Here is a 22831-nt window from a genome sequence, read left to right as displayed (position 1 = left end):
GTATTTTTCACCGTTGCTATTAGCTAAAGTTCTACATATTCATCAATAATTTTTAATAGACAGTATTTATAAATAATCAGGCAAAGGTTTTGGAAAGATCACAAATTATTTGTTTAACATGTTTTTTTAAAAATATCTACTGTTAATTTTTAGATGAAAAGAACTGTATTTGTAGATGTATTTTTGGACAAGAAAACTAAATAATTTTGATTTTCTAAATATCTTTTGGACTGGCAACCTGAGTACAGTTCAATTTAAAGAAAATGCAATCAATATGCTTGCTTTTTCATGCTGCAGATCTGATAGCATTGTAGTGCGTTATGCTGTGGTCTTTGAAAGAGGCAGCTCTGAATCTAAAAATAACATCGAGACACCTACTATCGCATCTAACAAAGTTGAGAATGGTAACAATGAAGAGGGAAGAAAAATGTCATATACTGTCATAGAACTGCAGAACATGGTTGCCATGGCACTGAGAGATGATCGATCCCTACCTATGGACCTCCAAACACTGTGGTTTTTAGATGGTACGTAAACACATTCATTGTGGTGTATTCTGTTATAGTGTACACAGAGCAATAATAGCTAATTCTATTTTCAACTCGAAAGTTTTGTTTCTACACGTATGGTACTGATAAGGAATATTGGCAATAATCCGCAGTTCTTTTAATATGAAGATCTTCATGTATTTGCTATTGTTTTTCATTTCCTATATTTTATTTGAAAACTTGGTAATATACAACTGTATGAAAGTGTAGTTACAGATAGGAGAGAGTTTTGAAATGTCATTTTCTATAATATGATACTGGAAATAAAATAGACTTACTAGCATCACAAGAACATTTACTGCAAATAAAATAGAACATTTAATAACACTATACAGCCAAACCCTTATGCCATACTCAAACAAAAAATCTTATATACATTATGATAATAAAAAAAACAGTTATTTTATGTCACAAGGTAGCCACTAGCACATCATGAGACTATTATATCAGAGCCCAACAGGTTGCCAATTTGCAGTAGCAGCAAACTGTGAAAGAAACTTCCAAAAATCTCTTACTTTTCATTTGTAATTTACAATAGTGATGAGTGAAATAAATGAAAAGCGAAATATACAACAATTGTTACCTTTTGTCTTCTGTGCGAGTTCTTACTAAAATCCACACAAAGAAATGTCTTTATCATGCAGCCAAAACTGAAAATAAAAAAAATAAAAAAAAACTTAAAGGTGAGCAAAATGTGTTGTTCTGCTAAAAAGTTCAACAAGTAAAAACATATTTTTTTCAAAATGATGTTCTTTACTTTAGTTTTTTGTTTGTTTTTTATATTTGTTTTTTTAACTTCTCAATTCATTCTTCTATTTGTTTTTGACTAGAAATACCCCAAGTAGATTATTTTATGGTTAATGAGGGTTAATAGGACAGTTGTAAAATCATTTATTTAAACCGTGAATAGAAGGCTATTAAAGGGACACTTTAGTCACCTGAACAACTTTAGCTTAATGAAGCAATTTTGGTGTATAGAACATGCCCCTGCAGCCTCACTGCTCAATCATCTGCCATTTAGGAGTTAAATCCTAGTCACACCTCCCTGCATGTGACTTGCACAGCTTTCCATAAACACTTCCTGTAAAGAAAGCCCTATTTAGGCTTTCTTTATTGCAAGTTCTGTTTAATTAAGATTTTCTTATCCCCTGCTATGTTAATAGCTTGCTAGACTCTGCTGTATGTGATTAAAGTTAAATTTAGAGATTGAGATACAATTATTTAAGGTAAATTACATCTGTTTGAAAGTGAAACCAGTTTTTTTTTCATGCAGGCTCTGTCAATCATAGCCAGGGGAGGTGTGGCTAGGGCTGCATGAACAGAAACAAAGTGATTTAACTCCTAAATGACAGTAAATTGAGCAGTGAAATTGCAGGGGAATGATCTATACACTAAAACTGCTTTATTTAGCTAAAGTAATTTAGGTGACTATAGTGTTCCTTTAAATCATGTGATATAGTATCTGAGTACTTAAAGAGCCACTACACTTCTTTAACTCATGTTTCATTCATATATTCACTTTACTACCTGTTAGTGTCAGTACGAAGCATGTAGGAAAATCCAAGTCCCTGCCAGGCTCTCATTGCTTCCCACAGTGTGAGACCCTTCATTTTGTATGCAGTCACTACAAGTGCACTTCAACTATGACTCACTTTACTGGTGACATGCAAAAATAAAGTCTCATTGCTGTAGATATGTGTGGCCTAATAAGCTGTGGACTTTGTATAATTTGGCATGTTTGTGGATATATCTGTTTTCTCGATTTCTCATATGCAGTTGCAGACAGGTAGCATGAGTATTGCAAAAAGAGGGCAATCGGACACAAAAAGTATACCGAAGCCTTAAGGGTTAACTGGTAATCAAAACGGGGATAATCCTAATTATGTAACTGCAAACAAATGAAAAAACAACACTATATTGGTTCAAATCTCAAAAGATTACAATCATGCTATAAAACACTTTTTAGAGGTAAAAGGAAATACACTTTATTAATTCAATTTAATATAAAGAAGAAACTGAAAAAAAAACAAAAAAACTAAAAGTTTCTTGTGTCAAACATATAAGTGAAACAAGAATCACTGGTGCGTTACACTTAAACTATGAGTACATAGAGGGACACTATAGTCACCTGAACAACTTTAGCTCAATGAAGCAATTTTGGTGTTTAGAACATGCCCCTGCAGCCTCACTGCTCAATCCTCTGCCATTTAGGAGTTAAATCCCTTTGTTTATGAACCCTAGTCACACCTCCCTGCATGTGACTTGCACAGCCTTCCATAAATACTTCCTGTAAAGAGAGTCCTATTTAGGCTTTCTTTATTGCAAGTTCTGTTTAATTAAGATTGTCTTATCCCCTGCTATGTTACTAGCTTGCTAGACCCTGCAAGAGCCTCCTGTATGTGATTAAAGTTCAATTTAGAGATTGAGATACAATTATTTAAGGTAAATTACATCTGTTTGAAAGTGAAACCATTTTTTTTTCAATCAGGCTCTGTCAATCATAGCCAGGGGAGGTGTGGCTAGGGCTGCATAAACAGAAACAAAGTGATTTAACTCCTAAATGACAGTGAATTGAGCAGTGAAATTGCAGGGGAATGATCTATACACTAAGACTGCTTTATTTAGCTAAAGTAATTCAGGTGACTATAGTGTTCCTTTAACCCCTTAAGGACACATGACATGTGTGACATGGCATGATTCCCTTTTATTCCAGAAGTTTGGTCCTTAGGGGGTTAAACACTCATATAGTTGCAATCTAGTATTTCATTTTTGTTACTTCTTATTTTTGTTACTTAGCAATCTAAGCCACAAAATTGAGAGCTATCATAAGGAGCATAGTTACATTCTAGCAAATGAGTGGCCTGGATTACACAATCATCAGGTAAAAATAGAAACTGCTAGGGAAAGTCTCTACTCATTAACCCCTTAAAGACCAAACTTCTGGAATAAAAGGGAATCATGACATGTCACACATGTCATGTGTCCTTAAGGGGTTAATACAGATTTTCAGACATTAAAGTGATAGCAACTGCATTAAAGGGAAGGTATGTGATCAAAGTTTCTGAAGTAAAGTAACCTCAATCAGATAGAGGTACAGCTGCACAGATCTCCACACCCACCTACTGTCCATATATTTCTTTGGGGTGAATAAAACCTAGGGAGCTAGCAGCTAAGATATAAATATGTACAAAACTTTATTTCAAACAGAGCGCCTGTTGTAATATTCACAACTGAAATGTGGATAGGAGCAAGTCCTAATTGTACTCAGAACTCCTGTATTAATACTTCCCATCAACCTAAATAATATTAAAATATAATGTATGAGCATATAGATGGAGGGGCTCAGATGAGGTCAGTAATTAACTAACTGCTAATTCAAGATAGAGGACTCTTCCAAACCTTAGCCACCCACCTTCTGCTCCAAACTAATTCCTCCCTCCTTGAACTGCTTCTAGGCAGTCCCCATTAAAATATAATAAAAAGGTCTCCAGAATTAATCTCATTGTGGGTAAGCCTACAGAGTTCAGCTTTAAAAACAAATTAACAAAGTAACAGTGGGCCGCCAGGTTGACGCGCGATTCTGCGCAACTGCGCCTTTCTCAAGAGCCACAGAATTTTTTTTTTTTGTTATTGTTCTAGTTTATTGACCTTGTAACGGCTATAATGTTGTTAAAAAAAATGGGAGTGCTTCTAGAGAGACGCAAAAAAAATCTCAGAGTGACAAAGGTCACCATTTAGTAGCAAATCCTTTATTACTTCTTCATTTAAAACTGATATTTAAACTTGTTTTAATTTGAATATAAAAAAGCTGCTCCCATGATTCTCTGGCTATCTATTTCATTCAAAGAATCATGGGAGTTGTAGTTCAGCAACATCTGCAGGTCCAGAGTTTGGAGAACCCTGGCTTAGGAAATGAACCCCACGGAAGACGTCAACTGATTTCAGATGTCTCTAGTGTATTAAATGTATTTGCCCTATTGATGTGTCCATTTATTTTACTGCCTGTTCATATTTTGGTTTAAAGTGAGCCAGAATATTTTTATTCTCCTAGAATCTGAGAAACTTTAGCCTGCATTCATTTGTCTTCCAGAGTTAAAATACATTTTTGACCTTCTGTCACACCTGCTGGGGTGCTTGGGAATCATATGTTCCTCCCGTATTTCTTCATAGCAGCAAGAACTTAGTTCCTTAAGGTCCCTAAAGAAATATAAAAGGATGAGATAATAAATCTCCAAACTCGAGGCTAGAGCACATGTATGGGATTTATTCACTAAACAGGAAAACGTGGTCAACTGAAAACCTAATTTTCTATTTTTAAGTCAAATTAGGGGCTTTAAATATGTTTCATCATATATTTTAGCTTAGCCTAAATTTTTCCAAAATTCACTTTTTAAATAATAAATCCCTATCTGAAGGGATTCATGTAGCTATAATACGCTCATCTCAGCAAATATTTCAAAATATATAGTAATTCAAGGCTAATATACTAGAATAGTAGAATATACTAGAATAGTTTAGAATATATTGCTTTTTTGTTTGTTATATGCTTTAAACAAGGGATGCTCAAAAGGTAGATCCCCAGATGTTTTAAAACTACAACTATGCCATGTCATTCTAAAGGCATGCAAAGCATCAAAGGAGTTGTAGTTCTACAACATCTGAAGATCTACCTTTTGGGAACCCCAGTTTAAACAAATAAATAAAAATGTACCTATCTTCAAGCCAGAACATTAAGGCCCCCTGACCTGAAATGCCAACTTCAATGGATACTCTAAACACCAAAACAGGTTTAGGTTAATGAAGACCTTTTGCAACTTTAGGTTAATAGATCGTGCCCCTGCTGTCTCATTGCTTCATTCTTCATTTTTATCCCCTGCTTTGTTGATTGTACTTTAATTACCCACAAGAAAATAATAATAAATATTATTATAAATAATATAATAATAAATAATAATAAATATTTAATTAAAATGTTTGTGCAATAAAGGAAGTTTAAACATTAGAGTTTTCTTTTCAGGAAATGTTTAGCAACAAATGGACAAATGCAGGGGAGGTTTGACTAGCGCTGTATAAACAAAATTATTTCATTCCTAAATGACAGAGAATTGAGCAGTGAGACTGCAGGGGCATGACATATACACTAAGACCACTGCATTAAGCTACAGTTGTTTTGGTGCTTATGGTGTCCTTTTACATAAACATTCCAAGCACCATAACCACCATAGCACTCTGTAGTTGTTATGATGTCTCAAGTGCTCTGGTGCCCCCCTTCCCTCCTCCCCCCCCCCCCAATTAAAGTAGTCGAACCATTTGAGAACAGTTTGATTTGTTACCTGGGATCTTCCAAGCACTGAAATCCTAAAGCTATTGCTTAGATCTGAGCCATGAGATGCAGGAGCAGCTTATTGACTGAAAGCACCAGTTAATCACTTTCAGTCAATAAGCTAAGTCCTGCACTGCTGGTTTTAGCTGAGAGAGCTTCCAGGCATTTGTCGGAAGTAGTGGAGGCAGCGAGTGCCATAACTGTGTTACTTAAAGTACTGTCCAGGCTGGGTTTTCCGTGTTGGATGCAACTCGCTTGTAGATAACCAACTTGTTGTACTTACAAAGAAATAGAAAAAGGTCCAGGAACTCCAGGATACAGAAAGGCAAATTTATTGAACCCACCACCTTTCAGGTGTGAGTGGTGGTGGGTTCAATTAATTTGCCTTTCTGTATCCTGGAGTGCCTGAACCTTTTTCTATTTCTGCCTCATCAAGTATTTGGTTCCTGGTACTGGGACCGGCTTGGCTGCACCCAGATACATAGTATATGGGCATTGAGTGCATTTCCACACCCTTGTTCTTTGGTTGTACCTACAAAGAAAGTCACCTGTGATTTTAATCATTTTTTTTAGTTTTTTTTTCCATTTGGACCTCAGCCTCTTAAGAATCGCATGAGAGTCTATGCTGTCATGCAGTGCAGACTTTAAAGCTCGTTGACGTCATAGACCATTAAGCAATAAAAGTACCAAAGAGCACCAGGTATCAATGTACACCTGAGTGTTCCCTTTTTATGCCAGAACCACAATTAGTGGTCCAGACTGACAGATAAGCTAAGTGCTGCGTTCACAGTGAGTGCTCCATATAGCCCATTAAATATTTTAAAATACCATGGCTGAGCTGTGGTGTTTCTAAATGTGTTGTGTCTCCTGTCCGGGTGTCTCTGTGGAGTGTATCTCCGTGTTGCCCGGCTGCATTCAATGGCCACTTGAGCAGGCTCGAGGCAGCGTGTAGGCCGGGGATGGCAGTTTTTGCTCACCCAGTGTGATAGGCTTCTTGCGGGTATCAGATTGAACCTGGGGTCTGTCTCCGTACAGTGGTATCGGTGAATCTGACTTTGAAGTGGTCGGTATCGTCTTTTTGTGCCCTTTTCACGGGCTCAGGTCTGGAGCCTAAACAGATGGCCTCCAGCCGGCTCGGCCCCGCCCCCTTACATCAGAATATTGGATACATCGAGAGTCACCTAAGTATACTGTTTATACTGTGGTATTTGCACGTATTGATGTGTACAGAGGCCAAGTGTCCTAAATGTGCCAGCAACTTGATCAAAGGAGCCCAAGGTATCTTTCAACACCTGAGGGTGCCGTCTGCCAGCTAGGACCTCAATTTGTGGCCCTGAACTGACAAATAAGCTATGTGCAGCGCTCTCATTTTTTTTCTTTCATTTTCTTAGATTGTGTTAATATTTTGTTCATAATTTAATATTGTGTAATGTATACATATATGCTATCAAAAGATATCTCTATTTTCCCTCTAACAAATGCTATTTAATATGTATGGGTGTATTTAAACAGAAGGAGGAATTGTGATAGAATGAAGGTATGGAAAAAGTGTGAAAAAAGCCTTTTCAAAAATGTGTTGCATTTCATAAAAGACCTGAGGTCTTATCTTAATAGTCATTGTCATGTAAGAATTAGAGATGTCCCGAACGGTTTGCTGGCGAATAGTTCCTGGCGAACATAGCTTGTTCGCGTTCGCCACGGACGGCGAACATATGCGATGTTCGGTCCGCCCCCTATTCGTCATAATTGAGTAAACTTTGACCCTGTTCCTCACAGTCAGCAGACACATTCCAGCCAATCAGCAGCAGACCCTCCTTCCCAGACCCTCCCACCTCCTGGACAGCATCCATTTTAGATTCATTCTGAAGCTGCATTCTTTTTTTTTTGCGTATATCATGGCTGAGGGTATGAGTATATAGCAGTACATTGTTGTGAAAGATGGCTGTCATGTTTAGGGTGTAGCTTGCACGTTATCAACTGTGTATTTATATCAGCAGCTCCACCACTAGTTATAAATCAAGTGTGAGTCGCCCCATGAGATGATACTATTGATTAACATAATACATGAACGATGAACGGGTAAGGTAAAGGCATGTAAGGAACTACGACAATAAACTCTTTAGGAGGTGAAATAATGACATGTTTAAATGCTTGCTACTTTACGATTAGTTAATGTGCAGAGAGCAGTTCATGTGATCAAAGGCATGGTGTGGAGGATCGGCTATTGTGGGACATGCTTGGCAGGCTGCTGTTTACTGCTTGTGCTCATCCGATCCCTTCTGGACGCAAGGTGCAGACCCTGGGAGTCCCTGATACCTGGAACAACAAAGGCAAGTCTCTGGCTCAGTGCCAGGTTCACGGCTTGAGGTGGTGGAAGCTTGTTTTGTCAGGTGGTCGGATCTGCCCCGGTGGTGCTTCACGTCCGGTGCGGGATTGTGGTGGCTTAATGTGGAGGCGAGTGCTTGACGTGGGGCAGGCTTTGCATTTCTGTTTGTGCCTCCAGTCCCGTCTTCAACGCCTTTTGCGTTGGTGGATTTTAATGGGGACTGCTTCGCTTAGCTGTGGTGGAGCTTGTTGGGGCTGTGGTGGAGCTTGTTGGGGCTTCCTTCTTGTTATTTGCTTCCAAAATTGATTAAAGAGTCTGTCCAGCTTAGACTCAATATCCTGCCATGCTTTGCTGGTACCAGGAGGACACGCGGCTGCCGCCATATTGGGAGAGTCGCAGATGAGTATGTCAGCCTGGGCGGCTGTGCTCTGTGCGTCCATTAGCTCCAGACAGCCTCTCAGGGGTGGACCAGGATAACCCCCACTGGTCCGAGGAGGGGGGGGGAAACGGAGCTCCTGCCGGGAAGTAGCTGCTCCTGGTCATCCCAGGTTCGGGAGATCGGCCGCCTCTCCCGCCCGGTGACCACCAGGCCACACTTACCACGCGGAGGTAAGTAAGACTCTGTCGAGTTGCTGACTGCTATTAAGCATGTCGGGTCGGTCAGGTAGGAGCAACATTGCTGGGTCACCCCCTTCTGGGGTGAAATTCGCATGTTGATAGCTGCTTAAAGTGAGATATTGAGAGAGCTGACACGAAGTGCGTCTTTCCTCCATGACAGCTAGGCCCCGCCCCCCGGAAGCTGCATTCTTAGTGAGAGAAGGGACAGTGTAGCTGCTGCTGATTTAATAGGGAAATCGATAGCTAGGATAGTGTATTCAGTGTCCACTACAGTCCTGAAGGAATCATCTGATCTCTGCTGTAAGGACAGCACCCCAAAAAGCCCTTTTTAGGGCTAGAACATCAGTCTGCTTTTTTTTTTTTTTTCCTGTGTAATCTAATTGCAGTTACCTGTGTGTGTCAGTCAGGCTCACAGCGTATACTGTGCCCACTTGCCCAGTGCCACCACTCATATCTGGTGTCACAATAGCTTGCATTAAAAAAAAAACAAAAAAACTTTTTTGACTGTAATATAATAGCAGTCAGTTTCCTTCACACGTGTGCGTTTCAGGGCCTGCCAGGGCACAGTGTCACACCAGTGCAACTCATATCTGGTTTAACAGTAGTGTACATTAAAAAAAAAAAAAACTAGAAATTTGACTGTGAAATAATAACAGTCAGTTTCCTTCACACGTGTGCGTCTCAGGGCCTGCCAGGGCACAGTGTCACACCAGTGCAACTCATTTATGGTGTAACAGTAGTGTACATTTAAAAAAAAAATACAGGGGGCTTGTTGTTACCTTCCGGGGACCCTTGGTGTTGTACGTGGCTGGGTGGAGGAAGAGACCTTCAATGACATCAGTGAGGACAAGGAACGGGACATGGCTAGCTTGGTATCCAAACTTGTGCAAATGGGGAGTTTGCGGTTGTGCAAATGGACTGTTTGCGGTTGTTTGCGGTGCCTTAAACGGGGAGTTTGGTCTGTCACTGTGAAGCGGGCGTAATCCTTACACTACCTGATCGATACAACATCATACCTGATGTTTTAAAGCACGTTATTCCAAACAATTTAGGAATGTTAGGTGATTTTTTTCCCTTTATGGATTAAAACCAGACTCTGCATCAACTATGTAATTTTCCATGGGAGTTTTGCCATGGATCCCCCTCCGGCCTGCCACAGTCCAGGTGTTAGTCCCCTTGAAACAACTTTTCCATCACTATTGTGGCCAGAAAGAGTCCCTGTGGGTTTTAAAATTTGCCTGCCTATTGAAGTCTATGGCGGTTCGCCCGGTTCGCCCGTTCGCGAACATTTGCGGAAGTTCGCGTTCGCCATTTGCGAACGGAAAATTTTATGTTCACGACATCTCTAGTTAGAATAGATTTTTTAAAAGTTGATAGGTAAATTGACTTTTTGTTTTTAAATTATTATTTTCTAAGTGTCTGCAATCGTACAGTAATCTCACTTCTACTTTAAATCTCAGTAACTCTTCTATACTCACACATCTATTTCCTAACTACTTCCTAAGCAACTCAGTACAAATCATTAACACAGTTATTCACTAAATTATGTATTGAAAGTGAATTTCAAATTTAAGGTTTAAAATAGCTGAACTGGAAAAATGCTCTAATGCAGCTACTTCCAGCTTGGTTACTTTGACCTAAATATGAAATTCCCTTTGTATTTACTATTATTTCTCATTTTAAAGAATACGCCTGTAGATATCAATCAAATCATAGAAACATACTTAGATATAAGTCTTTGTTATTTTAAAGTGATTTAATATTTTGTTTCTTAACAATAAACATCTATTTGCACTTAATGGCTAATAAGTCACCGCATAAAGGAAAAAAAAAAAACACTATTGGACAACACTGTCCCAATCTATTTTAACTTTGTGAGATATGATAAAAGGTTGCTGTTATATTCAAATTAATGACTTCTCTAGTGCAAGAAAAGTCCCTAATGGAATAAACTATTTATCCCATGTCCCATGTGGGAAGACAACATTTGACCTTGAAATGCATTGGTGTGATGGTTATTGGATATACCTCATGGTTAAAGTGTTAAAATAACCAATAAACATGACCAGAAATATACATAAATAATGAAATCTTTTTCTTTTATTAGATCTAGATAAATCGTTGGTGAATTTTGAAAATGATGTGTCATCCCCAGCACCTACAGCTGAAATGAAGACTGATTTGGTAAATCTTATAGGTTTTGTATATGTATAGGCAGGCCTTAAATGTTGCTCACCAATGCAAGTCATAGTGTGCTCGCAAGGGAAGAAATTCTACTCACCAGGGTTAAATTTTTACTTATCAAAGGCTTGTGGTAAGTGGAAATCTTGAGTTCAGATGAAAACGTATTCTCTGAAAACGAATGCCAAAAGTCTAGTCTATATCATTTCAAGGATAATGTGTAGTCAACGGTGTGCAGTTTATAAGAAGTCATTCCAGAATATTAATGTTTCTAATTAATATACCCGAGTAATTACTTACAACACCTATTTTATATAGGTATTAGAATGTTCAACCCCTTCATAATGTAATTTTTAAATAATGCATATGCTTAAATAATCTGTATTTGCACAATTTTTTAACTAAGTTTTCCTTTCCTTTGGAGGATGAACTCTTAAATGCTGAACAACCTTTAGGTAATCCTACTTCAATAACTGAAGACAAAGATAAAGGCGACAGTTTTAATGCAATGCTGGAGAACACAGTGGAACCTGCTAAAGAACTATCAGATTCACCCGATGTCCATAATACAATTGATAGTAAAGTGGCTACTGAACCCATACAGCCATATTCTTACTCAACAAAGGAGTTTGTTCAAGAAGCTGTACAAGAATTAACTACACAACAGATACTAGTATTTATTGGTCAGAAGAGTCCCACAGTGGAGGAGAATGCTGTTGATGTTGCCAATGTTGTAAGTGAAGGTTTTACTGTGCCTTTTAGTGCTTCTGATGCCAATGATAAAATAAACATACCAGGTGAAAACTGGTTGGAGAACACGCCATCACCTCTGGACTCAGTTAACCAGATTATTCCCATAACAACTGTTAATCCTATGATAGAAAATCCTTCCTCATCCTATGTGCTTGAGGATGGAGAAGATCTTAAGAAGCACTCAGATACGACAGACTACAATGCAGTCCATATTAAGCCTCAGGAATCCATGGAAACATCTGGTGATTATCCAGTGCCAGAGAATGAACATACAGATTTTAATACAATTACTAACTCTGTAACTAGAGCAACCAGTTCACATGTAACATTGGGGACCACTGTAAATGATATGCTGTTGGATGCAAAGGAAAGCAGCACCCCCAGTTACATATCTTACATGGACGAGAAAACTTCTAAAGTGCCATTGTTAATTGAAAGTCTTCCTGGAGATGGTAAGTGAAATATACAGTGTACGATGAATGTCTGCATGTTGATAATTACTCTTCCACATGAGGCAAATTTATTAAATATCAGCTACTATTCTACTGTAAAGATTTAAATGCCAAATAACTGGTAGATCTCAACATGTATTATTATCATAGAGCAACATTGATGGGAGAAACTCATTAAGGTTTGCTATTATGCAGAATATTATTGTTTATTTGTTTTTATGTTGAATTAGTTTAATCATAGACATGATTAAACTATTCAAATTATAAGGGTAGAATAATGGATCAATGGATGAATATAGTCTGGTAAATTGGTGACTAATTAATATATAAACATATTTGATAAAAGTCCAGGAGTGCAAGTTGCTTTATGATATTAGTAACAAAAAATTAATTTAAAAAAACACTTAAAAGAACATTTAAAATTATGGCATTGTTGCACTAAGCACCATGATCACATTAATCATTTAAAGTGGTCCTGGTGCTTAGAGTCCACATGTGGAGCTTTTCACATAAAAGGTACCCATCCCTTCCTGGCATCAGAGGACAGATGTTGGCAGGTACACCCTTAGTGCCACTTTAGGTCACTAAGTGCCCTCCAGGAAGTCTCTTCTTCCACAGTTAGAGGGGTTATATCATAGATGGAGGATTGGACTTCAGGGAGACCTTAGGCATGGAATTGCAGGTCAGTGTTTGCTCTTCATCTGCGTTCAATGAAGCGTCAGCCAGTGCTGGTACAGGTAAAAATGTAAAACTGCGCATGTGTGACATCTTTAGATGCCAGTTGGTCTTTTCCCCCCACTTACTTGAACTTGTGTTGTGATTTTTAATACACATAATTTGCGCTCTTCATAGATATGTGACAATAGTATTTTAGACTAATATCATGTGACTATTTGCAATCATGTGATTATTTCTACACTTATGTTATGTGACCTTTTTAGTGGTTTTTCTATCACTCACCTATATGCACCTAATTCAAATCCACATTGTTTATTACACTCTTTTTTTGCATTATTTATCTTGACCGTAAATGTTGTACTGCTGGTTAATTTTGATGTGAATATAAGCATACTGTCACGTCTAAACTTTTGTTATGAAGGAACACAACTGCAGATTTCGTATAGTTTGAATATTTATTATAAAAAGTAAAAGGTAATGACTTTAATTCCAATTTACAGGTACTGTAGCTTTAAGTAGTAAATGATAACTGAAGTCCACAATTACAGGCACTGTAGCTTTAAGTAGTAAATGATAACTGAAGTCCACAGTTACAGGCACTGTAGCTTTAAGTAGTAAACGATAGTAAATTGCAGACACTGAATCAATAAGGAGTCTCTTAGTAGAGTTAACGGTTTAGGTGATAAGTAATTACAATAGCTGTTCCATACTTTAACTGAAGCAAGACAGATGCAGATAACTGATATGAAGTATGAGTTGAAGTTAGCTGTAACGGGATTGTTTTTACCGAAGGACTTTTGGAGACAGGTAATAACAGCTTTTAGATGCAACTCTTATCACATTGGTTTTACTTAGCTTCCGGCATATAGAACACTGGTTCCCGAGATCTCCTCAGAGGCGTATGAAGAGTGTTTAATCTTTAGTCGTGGATGAGGAGAGGTGAAGGGAACTTTGCAGAGTCTTTCAGTCCGGTCTGGTAGCAGAGGCTTTCACAACGAAGTTGTAGCCGGGTTGTGAGTAAGGAACGTAGTTCAATAATCCAGCCCTGATCAGCTGGTGCAGTCAGATTAAATAGGCAGACCGTGTCATAAAGGGGTGTGGCTAGGCTCCGTGGAACCAGGAAGTAAGAGGATACCATAGTTAAGGCATGACACATACAAAAGTTGGAAAACCTATGTGAAAGTCTGCCGCTATCTAAAAAATTGGTAATGTTACTTAAAAATACCTGTTTTTAGTTCATTAATATGGGAGGTGTTGTTATAAGATTTTTTTTCCAGGTGATTATAGGGGTCAATAGTCAGCATACGTAGATCCAATAACTTGTTTATATGAACCTATAATTAGAATGATAAGTTTCAGTATGTTCCATCAAAACATCTGTACTTTTTATCTTTGTTTGATAGGGATGCCCTTTTGGATCTGAACTGTATCTAATTAATGTTGTTGCTAACGTTCTATTTAAAGAACAAAAACTAATGGGGATAAAGGGCAACCTTAATGAGTATCCTTATGAATTGAAGCATGCCAAAGATTCTAATTTTTGATGAGCTGCCATCTAGCATAATGTACTAAATTTCATAAGACAAACATAAAGAATTAATGGTGTTGCTATTTGATTTTCTTGATATCTTTGTATGATACAGGAGGAATATTAGAATAACCAGTGCGTTTACATAATTATACATTGAATCACATATTGTTTTATACAGCTCCGAATAGAATAAAGCATTACACTTTGTCCTTTTCTACCAATGTTGGAAGGACATGAGACTGACACATTTCCAATATATGTTGCACACGCATTAAAAGAATGTGCAAAACTGTCAGTTCACAATCAAATAGATTTAGATTTTGTAGTATATTATCTGCAGAGAAATGGCTTATATACGGTACAGAAAGATCTTTGAACTTAATACAGTTATTCACTCTTACACATTGCAAGAAGTAGAAGACAGCTGAAACTTTAAGCACATCTCTATAGGGGAAACAGCGAATAATAGACAGTAACTATCACCACAGATTGGCATTTCTTTGTAATTTCTAATCTGAACTGTTATGGGCCAGGATGTGACTAATGAAATAAAAAAGTTTTAACTGTCTTGAAATCCTGCAGAGCTACAAACTCTAAAATTACCACTTATGAGATTTCCCAAGGCAACTTCCTCCTGTGCATTTTGAGTTTTAGTGCCGGAATAGAGATCGGTAGGTCAAGGTAGATTGAATTACATTGAAGCAGAGTTGGTGAGAAAGAGGTTGATAGCTTTGTAGTTTGATATAGATACATTTTAAAATTTATATAAAAGTTCCGAATAATAATTTCCGAGTACTAGATGGGGAAGAGGCAGCCAAACAATTCCTATAATATTGCTATCTATTGTTGTAGGATATATGTGGATTAATTATTATTAATTATTTATATATTATTAATTATATATATATATATATATATATATATATATATATATATATATATATATATATATATATATATATATATTGCAGTAAAGGCTTGACAATATATATAAAATATATATTAAATATATATTTTATGCCTTTACCGCAAAACCATAGTTGAAAATAAAAAAAATTATAAGTGTCAAACTTTATTGCAACATCCAGTAAAAACAATGTTCACAATACAACCTGTCAAAGCTGTCAGGGTTAGTGTAGCAGTAGCTCAGTACGAAGTAATAGGCAGCAGTAGTTAAACCAAAGAGAAGTACCAATATGGGGAAGGCAGAAGAGTACCAAGGAGCAATAGGTCGATCCAGGCAGGACAGGTTCATAACTGGGAAATCAGGCAGAAAAGTCAGGTATCAAGATTTCAAATAGTTTAAAATTGAATAATGGTTGTAGCACAAGGGACCACAATGCAACTGAGTAAAGAGCACTGGTCCAAAAGGGCAGCCCTATCAAACAAAGATAAAAAGTACAGATGTTTTGATGGAACATACTGAAACTCATCATTCTAATTATAGGTGTATTGAAACAAGTTATTGGATCTACGTATGCTGCGTATGCTACAACCATTATTCCATTTTAAACTATTTGAACTCCTGATACATATATATATATATATATATATATATACATATATATATATATATATATATATATATATATTTATATATATATATGAGAGAGAAGCATGCATGCCCCCGCACACCCTCTATTCTGTTCTGTTTTGACCTTACCACTCTTTTGCCAATCTCCCTATCTGTATCTGAATGCTCTGCATTAAGCCCAGTGATTTTAAGGAGGAAAAATAAGCAACTGCCCTGTGTATTCTATTCTGTCATTTTGAATTGAAGTCATGCATGTTGGGTCACTACGACTTATTGACACTTATTTAGCAATATCTCATTAATTAACCTCCTTTAAAGTATATGTTATATGCGTATTAAAATATCAGCCTGCCTAACCATGCATTTATCTAACTTGAATCTCATCTGTCACTTGTCTGCATTACCTTTTAAGACATCCAGATCCCACTGAAGAAAAGCAATTCCAAGTTAACAATTTTGTATATTTTTATATTATCTACAAATAGCAACTTCACTTTTGACTTGCTTATTGTAAGATCATTAATAAACAGCTAACGTAAACGTTGACACAGGATAGAACACTGAACCCAATCAACTGGAATATATTCTACTGACAGCGACTCAGTATTCAGTCCAATGTTTAGTTCATGAACAATCATTTGCATCTAAAGCTATTTCTTTCATTGTGTGCAATAAATGTATTTTAGTGAGCAATTTAATTTAATCAGATATTTATTTTTATATTATACTGATGTTTTGATTTTTAATTGTGTTATTCTTATTATGATCATTACTAAAGTAAAAAATGATTTAATAATAATAATAATAATAAGTTAAATGCAAATTAGCAAAAAAAATCCACACTGTTAATATAACTAGTGCTTTATCAGACATGTATCTTGGTCACAAATAAATAGAATCACAATGGCCTGGTCAAATCACAATAGACTTTAGACTTGTGCAGGGTGAGAAAATTTGGTTTGGTTGAACCATTTTTTCATAAAAATATAAACATTTATGCAATAAAAAACATTTTCATAAGAGTAGAAAAATGGAGGTCTGCTCAAACTGTAAAGGTGGGCCCACCCTTGAGCTACCACATTTTAATTGAAGGACCATGTACAAAAAGCGACCATGTACAAAACGTTTGCAAAAGGACATTAACTTTGATTAAGGGCTTTTGCCCAAAACTTTTGCTTTTTGTACATTGTCCTTCAAATAAAATGTGGTATACACTGGCGGACCTTTAGTGTGGGGTTACTGCAGCACTGTTCTATTGCACTTTCTATAGGATATTGTAGGCACCAGAATTACCTCTACCTGATTATTTTTGCTTTTTTTTTATAAACATTTTCAGGAGGAACAACTTTTAGCTATATGTCAGTTTGGCAGAATTTCAGTAATGAAAAACTGATTCTGGAAATCAGGAATCACACAAACAAAAAGGCCAATTGGTGTACTGCAAACTTTATACATAACATAAAATTATAATTTTTCACAAGGGGTTGGTTGTTGCACTTTTAGTAGACAAATGTGTAAAAAAAAAAGGAGAAAGAAATTCCAATGGTGGAGTATATCAGGATACTTGAATACTGTGAATATGAAAACCCACTTACATTTAATAGAGCTTCAGGTCAGCTCTGGAATTCAGGCATGGGCAGAACAATCTCCACCATGGGATATATGAGTGCATTTCTTAACAGATAAGAGTCCTCCTCAGTAGAATATTGGTATACTTAGTAATCTATTTGAAGTGCAATCACCAACCCCTTGTGAAGAACCTTCATTACTTTAGCCAAGAAGAGAGAACCTTGCAGTTTGTTGCTGCTACTTTAAATCGATAACATAATATTATGTATATATTTTGCAATAAACTTAGCTTTTTTCTGCAATTTGGAACTCAGATCAAGTGAGATAAAATAACCAATAGAGGCAAAAAGAGGAGGAGCAGTGAAACAAATCTGTGGATATATATATATATATATATATATATATATATATATACATTTTATTTTTCCCTCTGTTGCTCATTTCTCACTTGATCTGTGAATAAAATCAACATTTAAAGGGGCACTATAGTCACCAGAACAACTACAGCTTATTGAATTTGTTCAGGTGAGTAGAATCATTACCTTCAGGCTTCTTGCTGTAAACACTGTCTTTTCAGAGAAAATGCAGTGTTTACATTACAGCCTATTGATAACTTCACTGCCCACTTCTCAGATGACTGTTAGAGATCCTTCCTGGGTCATGGCTGCCTAAAATGCATCCAAACATTCAGTGTCTCCTGAACTTTACTCATAGAGATTCATTGATTCAATTCATCTCTGTGAGGAGATGCTCATTGGCCAGGGCTGTGTTTGAATCGTGCTGTCTCTGCCCCTGATCTGCCTCATTGTCAGTCTCAGCCAATCCTATGGGGAAGCACTGCAATTAGATCAGGCCACCACTTCTGATGATGTCAGCAGACTGCTTGTTTTTTTTAGACAAACAGCATGCAGATCCACGGCTTCTGGCTTGAAAACAGTTTTTGCTATATAAGATTTTGCTATATTTATAGAGGCATGAGGGTCCCAGGGTGGCTAGATGGTGGGTGTAACACTATAGGGTCAGGAATACATGTTTGTGTTCCTGGCCCTATAGTGATCCTTTAACCCCTTAAGGACCACATTTCTGGAATAAAAGGGAATCATGACATGTCACACATGTCATGTGTCCTTAAGGGGTTAATGAGAACCATTAATTATCTTTTTTCACATTAATCATCTCTTTTTTGGGCTCCACAGGTGGAATTACAAATCAAAACAAACATGTTCGGCCATTGCACGGCTTGTTTGATTTTGAGATTCAGGTAAATGGGATCAGCCCAAAATTTAATAAATTGCAGTTCGGTCCAAAACAATCTCGAAGTCTAGAAGACACTGATTTCATACCTAGAGAATGTGAACTGCAACAAATTTGTGTGCATGTCGTGCTGCTTTTACCTCACAATTGATGTAGTTTTACAATCAGAATGGATATTGTAATTGGGTGGGTAAAAAATGCTTGCAGAGAAAGTAACAAAAGATATGAGCAGCATGGGGAATGAGCTGTACAACTGCAAAGAAAAGGAATGGTATAAAATAGTGACTTTAAAGCCCTTGAAACAAATGAATCTCACAAAAGTCATATCAGGATGACCTACACTCTCATGAAGCCTAGAGATTATGCATGGAAATTGTTGCCTGTGATGTCATCAGAGACAAGAGAAAGTATTAAAGGGTCACTTTGACTCATAATATCAAACATGTCAGTCCTCAGAAGAACAAGCAAGCTAGCAACTGTATTTTTCCCAGAATCAAATTACCTTATTTTCACACAGATACGCCTGAGGTAAATCTACTCTCTTGGTAGACTAGTTACTATATTATCCACAGTGGATTTTCTACATAATAATGTTTACGGTATTTTATTTTTATTATATTTGTCCAATAAATCTAATAACTAAAATAAGTATACACACAATTACACACATAAATAGAGAAAGAGAGAAGATGCGTAACACTGAAGAGTGTTTTCGGGGGTACTGATGGATCTGTGATGGATCCAGTCTGTATTCATTACAGACTGGAGTGGGGCAATGCGGTTTTTGGGAAGACAAATTAGGAGAGGGTTACAATAATCCTTGCAGGAAATTACTAGAGCATGGACAAGCTCCTTAGTAGCATCTTGCATAAGAAAGGGGCGGATGTCGGCTATGTTTTTAAAGTGGAATCTACAGGACTTGGTAGCATGCTGGATGTGAGACCAGAATCAAGTATGACACCAAGACAGTGAGGATGGACTGATGTAGATACCACTAACTTGAAGGTAGAGTGAAAGAGGAGGATGGTTATTAGGAGGAGGAAAGACAAGGAGCTCAGTTTTAGAGAGATTTAGTTTCAGAAAGTGGGAGGACATCCAGTCAGAGATGGAAGAAATGCAAGCAGTAACCTGTTGCAGGGCAGCAGGGAAGAGGTCTGGGGAGGAGAGATATATCTGGGTGTCATCAGCGTACAGGTGGTAGTGGAATCCAAATGAGGTAATAAGTTTGCCAAAAGAGGCAGTATGAAGAAAAAATAGAAGGGGACCCAGAACAGAACATTGGGGGACTCCAACCGAGATAGGATGAAGGGAGGAGGTATTGTAATGGATCACCTGGCACCCCGACTGGGTACCTCCGTTTAACGATGCTCCTAGCACTTCCTGAGGACTCCAAGCACTCCAGCAGACACCTCCAGGCATTAGACGCAACTCAGTCCTGGGAACTCTGGAACCAAATTGGAAATTAGCTCTAGTCCTTATAAGGACTTTCCCTGGTGAATCTCCTGTAAGCTCGAACAGCAGACACAGGAGCAAATCTTCCCTCCAATAACAGGGCGACACACAGTTTTGGAGTCTAAGCAGGAACAGACTGAGCCGGGGTTTTATTGCTTCTTTTATACATATTTCTCCACAAGGTAACCACCCACGTGGCCTTGTGGAACAGCTAATCAAACACATGATAATACAGTCAGACACTCCCAGTTATGACGCACAAACCCTCCCCTCTGCCTGTGATATAATTACTGTACACAATGGGTTAACTTAATTATCACAGGCAGGAAAATACACAGTTTCATACAAAATTCCTAAAATATACATGCAATCTCCATAAAATCTCCTTCTCACATATTCTGAACCAGCATATGCGGTATACAAACATATGTCAAAATCATACACATTGGTCCAGTGGTTCACAAGTTAGGTGGAAGTCCTATTTGACCGACTGCAAGCATGGTTTTCCTGCCCAAAACAGTTCCACGGATTTAGGCTTTGCAGCCGGTCTATCTTCTCCTCTATCCTGGAGATAATTGGCTTAAGTAGGTGTTGTAACTTAATTATCTCCAGTTCAGAAAATATCTCCATTTACAACAACAGTAAAATTACATAATTCCTATTATACTGAATAGAACCCCCACATTCAACCTATCTCCAGATAGCTTGGATCTGAGCGCTTAATATATCTGAACAGCGCTCAGATCCCACAAACAGAATAAAATCGCCATGGGGTTGAAGTTTAGCAAGGGCTGATGAGAGATTGAGGAGGGACAAAGCAGCCAGTTTAAACTGGTCTGGCAGTGTCCCTGGGACAAGCCCTGCTGGAGGAACAATAGACAGGAAAAAGGGGAGGGGAAGAGGCACATTTTGGAATTAAAGGGGCAGAAAAAGTGTGTTACAATCCAATATGCCCAATTACTGTTTTTAAAGGGCCCAAACTCCCAGGGGCCATAGTCAGAAGGCAAGAGGCTGGCAAACAGGCCCCACCAAGAACCAGTGACGAGGTCACTTTCACCACAGGTATCATTAGAAAAGGAGACACTGAATGAGCATTGGGAGAGATAAGAGGAAAGCCACGAGAGGAAAATCACAGAGACCAAGTGAATGAAGAATTTGAAGAAGGAGAGCATGATCAATGGTTTTAAAGGCAGCAGAGAGGTCAAGAAGAATTAGTATGGAGTAGTGGCCTTCATGATATAGAAAGACCACACCTTGTCACGTATAATCATATGAAACTCAGAATGAAGTACTTGTACTTGCAGAAAAAAATTATAAACAAAAGTCTGATGCAAATAATCCAATTGGGGCAAGGCAGAAGCAAGAATGAAGTACAATGGTCAAAATCCAGACAGCAGAGCTTCAACAACGGTAAGGCAGTCCAAGGTCAGGTAAAACAGGAATTATGGAGATCAGGAATACAGGTAATAACAGGAAGGTAGTGCAGAACAACTGAGCAATAAAAAGCTCAGCTGTTCAAGGTTTAAATAGTGTGCAATACAAGATTTGGTGTATGGGACTGTCTTCCACTGTGGAACAATCATGAAAGTGTCCCAGGCATCTGTCGTTACCTGGGAGATGTGATCAGAGTTCATGGGTCGTGTTCCGCCTCCTCCTTTCGCACATGCACGTGGGCCTGTGTATCTTTGTCTGAGCAACGAGGCAGCGGAGATAAGTCTTGACACACCTCAGGATACGGCTGCTGGCATTTCTGCGGACAGCTTGTGTGTAAGCATGAGTTTTGAGGGATTCACAGACCTTCAGGAGTCTAAATTAGGGACAAACTTCCAAATTAGAGCCTGCTGTCCATTCTCTCCGACCTCCTGTCTCCTGCCAATATTTGCAATTTTTGCTGAATTACCGCACCACTCCCTCCCCTCCCTGGATTAGGGTGTGCATGTTCTTTGCCCGGCAATAGATTCCAAGTACTTAAAACCCTTTTTTTCAGCTTTTATTACTCCCATAAACTACCCATATACTACTAAATGGACAATATAGGCACCACTACCCATATACTACCATTGGACAATAAATTGTCCCCCAGGACCGGCCCGTCCATAGGAAAGACTGTGCAATGGCCCCCAACGGCACTTAAATAGGGGCAGCATTTTGCCACCCCGGCCTTTAGGTGCCCGGGCCACCTCTGCGGCATATATATGCAATGAAATGTAGAAAGTAATCCAGGCACTTTGTCAAAGACCTCAAGGGGTCGAAACATTTCATTTTGGTTCTTGGGTCCAATAAAAATTGCCTATCTTTTGGAACACTTTGGAGTGCCTGGATAACTTTCTACATTTCAAATTTTACATTTGGTCCTTTTGGTACTGAGACTGATCCGGTCAGCACCCAAGGATTCCAGGGTGAAGGTACAGTTCCACAACCTGTATATATATGCAATGAGTCGGCTCTCTAATCAGGCAATTTAGGCAACTGCCTAAATCGCCTTGGGACAGACTGACCCGTTGGGTCCTCGGTGAGGACCTGACACCAGGAGGGGGCCCGGTGGAATGCCCTGTGTGCCGCCAGGTGTGCAGCCCCTCCAGCAGTCTGCCCTCCGGTCTGCAGTTCCGCTG

The 22831-nt window shown here is 38.2% G+C and overlaps 1 protein-coding gene across 2 annotated transcripts in view; it reads left to right on the top strand.

Annotated features, from left to right (window-relative positions):
• The window catches only part of IMPG1 (interphotoreceptor matrix proteoglycan 1), a 500344-nt gene that overhangs the window by 207510 nt on the left and 270003 nt on the right, over positions 1-22831 (top strand). The window contains exons 10-12 of one of the 2 annotated variants that reach the window (XM_063443013.1): positions 298-527; positions 10929-10999; positions 11421-12201. In XM_063443013.1, the coding sequence (XP_063299083.1) occupies positions 298-527; positions 10929-10999; positions 11421-12201 (1082 nt within the window). Of the gene's footprint in view, positions 1-297; positions 528-10922; positions 11000-11420; positions 12202-22831 lie in introns of both variants that reach the window. The other variant, XM_063443012.1, reaches the window with a different exon arrangement.

The sequence above is a fragment of the Pelobates fuscus genome, chromosome 2, assembly GCF_036172605.1.
Source record: "Pelobates fuscus isolate aPelFus1 chromosome 2, aPelFus1.pri, whole genome shotgun sequence".
NCBI lineage: Eukaryota > Metazoa > Chordata > Amphibia > Anura > Pelobatidae > Pelobates > Pelobates fuscus.
Note: the sequence above shows the minus strand (reverse complement) of the source record. Positions and strands in the feature narration are given on the sequence as shown.